The sequence below is a fragment of the Saccopteryx bilineata genome, chromosome 3 (assembly GCF_036850765.1).
Source record: "Saccopteryx bilineata isolate mSacBil1 chromosome 3, mSacBil1_pri_phased_curated, whole genome shotgun sequence".
Classification (NCBI taxonomy): Eukaryota; Metazoa; Chordata; class Mammalia; order Chiroptera; family Emballonuridae; genus Saccopteryx; species Saccopteryx bilineata.
In genome coordinates this window covers 102894988-102902804 of record NC_089492.1, presented here as the reverse complement: position 1 = coordinate 102902804, position 7817 = coordinate 102894988, and the positions used below count along the sequence as shown (strand labels likewise).

The 7817-nt window shown below is 52.2% G+C and overlaps 1 protein-coding gene across 1 annotated transcript; it reads right to left on the bottom strand.

Annotated features, from left to right (window-relative positions):
• Nucleotides 1-576: 576 nt before the first annotated feature.
• TMEM247 (transmembrane protein 247) lies at nt 577-7190 on the bottom strand. Its single transcript, XM_066266458.1, has 3 exons — nt 7074-7190; nt 6027-6356; nt 577-765 (listed from the first exon to the last, which is right to left on the bottom strand). Exons 1-3 carry the CDS (start codon nt 7188-7190, stop codon nt 577-579), a joined length of 636 nt encoding a protein of 211 aa, XP_066122555.1.
• Nucleotides 7191-7817: the final 627 nt, after the last annotated feature.

Below are 7817 nucleotides of genomic sequence, written 5' to 3'. Positions count from 1 at the left end.
TTTCCTTCTTATGAGGACCCTGTGATTACATTGGGCTCACCTGGATAAAGCAAGATCATCTCTTTATTTCAAGGGTCCGTAATTAATCACCTCTCAATCTCCGTTGCCATGTAAGGTGACATTCACAAGTTCTGGGGACTGAGACATAGACATCTTTGGAGGGCCTGCCCCCAAGCCTACCACAGTGCTCCCTGCCTCAGCGACCTTTAAAAATGAGAAGTGATGGGTCCCAAGCCAGCCTGGTCATGTTGGGATCTCTGAGACTCTGGAAAGGCTTTTGAAACCCCTTTTTACAGATACCTCCCTAACCTGCTAAGTTGGGGGCTCTTCCTCTTAGCAGATAAAGCATCTTCACCACACGGACAGCTCAGGCTCAGTAGGTGGCCCGAGCATGGCACTCACACTGAGACGTAAGGGGCTGACAGCGGCCACTTCGAACACCAAGTTCTGATTGCAGGGAGGCGCCACGTCAGGGCAGGGGGTGCCCGGGAGGGAGGCGGCAAGGCCGTTCGGGCTAACTCGAGTCACGTCCCGACCTCCCAGTGGACCTCCCCGTGGTGGAGAGAACAAAGGCACTTACAAGTATGACCATAAAGTTTTAATCAAACAGAGCAAAATAGCTGCGATGCAGAACAGGTAGTGCTTGGAGAAGAGAAAGAAAACCATCTCCTTGGTGACGTAGATGGTATGTATGAAGATGAAGCAGTACAGGAACATGGCAAACTGGTTTTGGGGGTGCAAGAGGTCCGGGAGGCCTGCTGAGAACTGTGGGGGAAGGAAGAGGGTAGAGCTGGTGAAACCAGGGCGTGGGCCCCAGGGCGAGCCAGGCTGCAGTCCTGCTCTGTGCCTTCCAGAATGTGACTTCCAGCAGGGCGTCTCCCTCACCTGAGGGAAGGGGAACAGTGCTCCCCTCACAGGATTATGAGGAGGGAGAGGCAAGACATCAGAAATCCCTAGCAAGGTCACTGGCACATAGAGGGCACCCATGGGCATGTGCTCCTTGAGCTTCCTCTGTCCCTCTGGTCTCAGGCCTTCCTCCCTGTTTGTTTCATCCTGCTTCTGACTCACAGGGAGGCAGGCTTCTCTCTCTGAGATCCTAGATTTGGAGGGCAAGTCTTGGCGTGCTCTCTGATGGTTTGCCCTGATAGGTAACACCTTGTTTTCTAAATAGTAGCACAACAAGAGAGTGTCCCTTGGGCGCAACTGACTGTTTCTGACTCTCTTGGTCCTGGCCCATGTCCCACGGGGACAGCCTGTGATCCGTCAGCTCAGGGTTTGGTCTCTCCTGCGTACCAGTGGTGAGATGGGTGGTGGCTCTCCCTACGCCCTCAGAGTCTTGGGCACTGGGGAAAGCTGCTTGTGCCACCTATGATTCTGCCTATGTGTTGTTCTGTCCTGGAATCTACATAACTGAGGTTTGACAGAGCCCCTTTTAACTGTAGAAAGCATCAACATCTAAGTAAGGCACAAGCTGATTCAATATGTATATATATTTTTCTTTTTGTATTTTTCTGAAGCTGGAAACAGGGAGAGACAGTCAGACAGACTCCCGCATGCGCCCGACCGGGATCCACCCGGCACGCCCACCAGGGGCGATGCTCTGTCCACCAGGGGGCGATGCTCTGCCCCTCCGGGGCATCGCTCTGCCGCGACCAGAGCCACTCTAACGCCTGGGGCAGAGGCCAAGGAGCCATCCCCAGCGCCTGGGGCATCTTTGCTCCAGTGGAGCCTTGGCTGCGGGAGGGGAAGAGAGAGACAGAGAGGAAGGAGGGGGGGGTGGAGAAGCAAATGGGCGCTTCTCCTATGTGCCCTGGCTGGGAATCGAACCCGGGTCCCCCGCACGCCAGGCTGACGCTCTACCGCTGAGCCAACTGGCCAGGGCTGATTCAATATTTTGATGTAGTTGAGATACCACCCGTGGTTTATTCTTTAAAATATCTTGTAAAATCGTGCCACATTTTTTTTGTAAGCAGGCAGATGGTAGGGACTTTGGTCCCCTAAACTAGCTAGAAACACCCTCACAGAGGTACTTTTCAATACAATGAAATTTATCTACCCAGACAAAAGAGAGAGTCTAAATATCAAGTCAACTCTCCATTCAGTAAACCACTTTTGTCAGCTATTACTGGAGACTTGGGTTTTGGACACAGCATTGTTGAAACCACTACATAAAATGTGAGGGTGACTAAATCAAACTGAAGGGGGCGAGGAGAGACAATGACTCCAGTGATGCCAGCTCTAGAATGAGTATCCAGGAAAGTTAGAGACCAGAGGAAGGAACCCAGTGTTCCAGTGGGCTCGGAGGGCTGGGCAGATAGAAGGTTTCCCTATAGACTCCGTGCAGCTTTGGATCTGTGGACTCAACTTTCTGCCTTTTGCAGTCTGTGTGGGGTTTCAGTCTGAAATGCTGATGGATGACATGTACAGTTTCGATAACAAAACATGCGTTTGTGAAACCTTTTAGACTTTTTAAAACACTCTCAAGGGTCGATCTTTTGAACAGAAGACAGAAAGCAAACAGGACTATACACCAAAGGTTTCCACCTCATCCAGCAAGGAGAATGGTTTTCAAATTGAAAGGGGGAAGTAAGTCTGGTTAGGAGGAGACATCAACCAAAGGCATAGTACCATATATACCTGCTTGTAATAGTTTCACATTCCAACTTGTAACACATTTTATCCCAGGATACTGAGAAAAAAAACCCCCACAAGTTTGAAAATGGAACTTATTTGTGAGATGTCAAAAATATCAGGAAATGTGCCGGAATCTTAGAGCCAGGCAAATATTTTCTAGACTTTTTAAAAAGGGGGCAGGGGAGGTGGGCCCTGGCCGGTTGGATCAGTGGTAGAGCATCAGTGTGTCGTGTGGAAGTCCTGGGTTCAATTCCTGGCCAGGGAACATAGGAGAAGCACTCATCTGTTTCTCCACCCCTCCCCTTCTCCTCTCTCTTCCCCTCCCACAGCCAAGGCTCCATTGGAGCAAAGTTGGCCTGGGAGCTGAGGATGGCTCCATGGCCTCTGCCTCAGGTGCTGGAATGGCTCTGTTTGCAATGTGGCGATGCCCCAGATAGGCAGAGCACCGCCCCCTGGTGGGCATGCTGGGTGGATCCTGGTCGGGCACATGCGAGAGTCTATCTTTCTGGCTCCCTGCTTCTCACTAAAGAAAATTAAAAAAAAAAAAAAAAAAAAAAAAAAAAGGTGGTGGTAGGGGGGATGGATTCTGAAAATCCCCATTCAATTAGCTTGACTTGGCTCAGCAAAATTATTTAATGTATAATTAAGCAGGTATTATGTGAGCAAGAAAAAAAAAATAATTGTGAAGAAGCCAGCATGTTTGTTGAAAACAAATCATGCAAAACCAGCCCTATTTTTTTTTTTTTTTAAAGAAAGTTGGGGAAATGCTGCAGGTAGTGTAATATCTTAATTCTGGGAAGCTGTTTGACAGTGTGTGTATCCATAAAAACTATCTCAGGATAGAAAGTAGAGAAATGTGAGCTGGATAACATGCAGGAAGGGGTGGTGATTGATGGTACACTGCTAACCTATAGGGAGATCTTTCAGTGATATTCCCCTTAGGTCATATCCTCCTCAACAGTGATAGCAATGACTTGGATAAAGACAGAAGGAAGTTTCTCAGAATTGAGGCTGACTCAGAGCTGGGAAGCATAGCTCATCCGTTATATTCCAATAAAACTGAAAAATGATGAACGTGAGTTGTTGCACTTGGGTCAAGAGGTGAATTGCATGAGAACATAAGAATGGTAATAACTAACATTTATTGAGTGCTTACCTAATGTGGGAGGATCATTGCAAAGTGCCTTAACATGCATTCTCTCATTTCATCCTCACAATGACCCTATGAGGTAGGTACTACCTTATGGGTGAGCAAACCCAGTTAAGTAGTAAGTTGACTTGTAAACCGAGACAAGTAGTAATTTGACTAATGTGATGCAGTTTATATGTGGTAGGGCCAGGATTTTAACCCAGGACTGTCTGATTTTAAAGTCCAGAGGACACTGCTTAAAACCATCACATCTTTCATTACTTAGTGCTCATGATGGCTCAGTCACAGTGCTAAATACTTCACATCCCATTTAATTGTAAGTAGGTGTTTTCAGCTCCATTTAGTACAGATTAGGGGAGAATGGTACATTTCTTGCCAAAAGATGTCTAAGTTTTAGCTGACAACAAGGCAGAATGATCCAACAGAATAAATGCAACCCTGATCAGGGGACGGGGTGGTTTTATCCAAGCCCACTGGGCAGACTGCAGGAGGGGTGCTGTGTCTGGCCCAGGGGAGGGGGTGGTTTTATCCAAGCCCACTGGCCAGACTGCAGGAGGGTGCTGTGTCTGGCCCAGGGGAGGGGGTGGTTTTATCCAAGCCCACTGGCCAGACTGCAGGAGGGGTGCTGTGTCTGGTCCAGGGGAGGGGTGATTTTATCCAAGCCCATTGGCCAGACTGCAGGAGGGTGCTGTGTCTGGCCCAGGGGAGGGGGTGGTTTTATCCAAGCCCACTGGGCAGACTGCAGGAGGGGTGCTGTGTCTGGTCCAGGGGAGGGGTGGTTTTATCCAAGCCCACTGGCCAGACTGCAGGAGGGGTGCTGTGTCTGGTCCAGGGGAGGGGTGGTTTTATCCAAGCCCACTGGGCAGACTGCAGGAGGGGTGCTGTGTCTGGTCCAGGGGAGGGGATGGTTTTATCCAAGCCCACTGGCCAGACTGCAGGAGGGGTGCTGTGTCTGGTCCAGGGGAGGGGTGGTTTTATCCAAGCCCACTGGCCAGACTGCAGGAGGGGTGCTGTGTCTGGTCCAGGGGAGGGGTGGTTTTATCCAAGCCCACTGGGCAGACTGCAGGAGGGTGCTGTGTCTGGTCCAGGGGAGGGGTGGTTTTATCCAAGCCCACTGGCCAGACTGCAGGAGGGTGCTGTGTCTGGCCCAGGGGAGGGGATGGTTTTATCCAAGACCACTGGCCAGACTGCAGAAGGGGTGCTGTGTCTGGTCCAGGGGAAGGGGTGGTTTTATCCAAGCCCACTGGCCAGACTGCAGGAGGGGTGCTGTGTCTGGCCCAGGGGAGGGGGTGGTTTTATCCAAGCCCACTGGGCAGACTGCAGGAGGGGTGCTGTGTCTGGTCCAGGGGAGGGGTGGTTTTATCCAAGCCCACTGGGCAGACTGCAGGAGGGGTGCTGTGTCTGGTCCAGGGGAGGGGATGGTTTTATCCAAGCCCACTGGCCAGACTGCAGGAGGGGTGCTGTGTCTGGTCCAGGGGAGGGGTGGTTTTATCCAAGCCCACTGGCCAGACTGCAGGAGGGGTGCTGTGTCTGGTCCAGGGGAGGGGATGGTTTTATCCAAGCCCACTGGCCAGACTGCAAGAGGGGTGCTGTGTCTGGTCCAGGGGAGGGGTGGTTTTATCCAAGCCCATTGGGCAGACTGCAGGAGGGGTGCTGTGTCTGGCCCAGGGGAGGGGGTGGTTTTATCCAAGCCCACTGGGCAGACTGCAGGAGGGGTGCTGTGTCTGGTCCAGGGGAGGGGATGGTTTTATCCAAGCCCACTGGCCAGACTGCAGGAGGGGTGCTGTGTCTGGCCCAGGGGAGGGGATGGTTTTATCCAAGACCACTGGCCAGACTGCAGAAGGGGTGCTGTGTCTGGTCCAGGGGAAGGGGTGGTTTTATCCAAGCCCACTGGCCAGACTGCAGGAGGGGTGCTGTGTCTGGCCCAAACATTGCATCTCTAAAGAGAGATGCAGAGAGGAATGGAGAGTGTTGGCAATCCAGGCAGAGAGGAATTGCTGAAGACTCTTCCCCGAGAAGGACAGCATGGGCAGGTGGGAAGACGAGGGCAGTCCCTCCCAGAGGCAGCTCTCAGCATGGCACGGAAGCTCTAAAGCAGTGAGTGCCCAGCTCTGGACCAGGGCAGGATGCTGTGTTGCAGCAGGGAGGGTGGGCTTTAGGGACAGAGGCCCCCTCATGTCGAGTCAGCCCCGGGCCCTGGGGCAGGCAGGACCTGCAGAGGTCCCCCTTCCCTGTCACCTACCAGGCGGGGCGCTGCCTGCTGGTGCAGCTGCTCCATCACCGCCTCGTGCTGCCGCTGCCGCTCATTCTCCTGGTGCAGGTACTTGAGCCGCTTGAGCTCAAACTCCATGCGCACCTTCTCCAGCTCCCTCTCAGTGCTGCACTCAGTTCCTGGGGTCCCCAGGGCTGGGGGCCGCTCTGCTAGTTCAGGTCCATCGCCCGCCTGGCCCTTGGTAGCGGGGTTAGCCTTGAGGGACAATGACTTAGGCGGTCCTGAGCAACCTCTGTCTTCACAAATTTCCATCTCCTCCAGGTAGTCAAAGGAAGAGTCTGGCTTAGGGGGCTCTGTCTCCTGAGGCAGGAAGGGAAAGTCAAGGAGTGGTGAGGAGTCAGCCTGGGGCTGGCCTCCCAGTCCACCTCAGAGCACTCCCAGAGCCCCAGGCCACAGTGGACTGCGGTGTTTGCAAGAGTGGCTGCTGTGAGCTTTAAAGATCTAGGCTGAGTTCTAACTAGAAGTGCACCTACACAGATTTATCAGGACCTGCACCGAGAAGGAGGAGAGGGCAAGCTGACACAAAGGGATGAAACCCTAAAGTGGAAAGAAGAGGCATTGGGGAGTAGAAGCAGAAGGCTTTCTTCCCGGTGATTTTGAAGTCACCATAGAGGTAAGCTCCCCAGCCCCTACTCCGGCTACTTTGAGAGGAGTTGGACACTCAGTCCTCTGGGGACTACAAGGAGAAACCCGAGGTCTGTGTTGAGAGGACCTGAATCCATGTGGACCAACAAAAGGGGTGTGGAGGAGCTGGATCCCATTCACAGGGGGAGAAAAGGACACCACGTGGGGAGGTAGAAAGACCAAAGTCATCTTCAAGTGACTTCATCATCTTACGATGGGCTCCCTGGCCCCTGGATACAGCCGGGTGCCAGTTGTGGGGACGGGTGCACATCACCTGCTCTTCTTGGCAGCTCTCTGACATCTCATAGCTCTCAGTTCCTATCACATGTGCCCACAGTGCTGTCCGACCTCCTAGGGACAGGCTGGGGCAGTGAGGTGAGGCACCCTCCTTACCAAAGCAGCCCTCGACTTCCCTTCAGACATCGGGTCATCAGGCGCCATCTTGGGGGTGGCCGGGCAGCTTTCTCCTGCCCCCCGGGCTTCCATCGTCTCTCTGTCCTCTGTTGCCATCATGAAAATGACAATGCTGCCAACTGGGGCCAAAGGACATCATTAGAGGCACTAACATTTGGCCTCCTAGATTCCACAGCCTGGCCACCATCACAATTCCCTGTCCTCATAATAACCCACATTCTACCAGTTGCTAGGGACCCTCTGGCAGAGGGTGTAACACCTTCGAGGGGCCGTTATTAAGAACTGCAGGATGGGCCTTTGCCACCCCTAGGGACTTTAAAAACTAGAATTCTACCACTTGAAATCCATATATTGAAGTCATAACCCCCAGGACCTTAGAATGAGACCTTATTTGGAGATGGGGTCTTTACAGAGGTGATTACGTTAAAATAAGGTCATTGGGGTAGGTTCCTATTCAGTATGACTGATGTCCTTAGAAGAAGAGCAAATTTGGACACAGACATGCACAGAAGGAAGATGATGTGAAGATAAGGGAGAAGATGGCCAGCCATAGACCAAGAAGAGAGGCTTTGTGTGAATCAGGGTTCTCTGGAGAAAGAGAAGCAGTAGGATGGATAGATATGTGTGTATATGTTATACACGTGCTTTATTGTAAGGAATTGGCTTATGTGATTCTGGAGGTTGAGAAGTGGCCCGATCCACTATCTGTAAGTGGGAGACCCA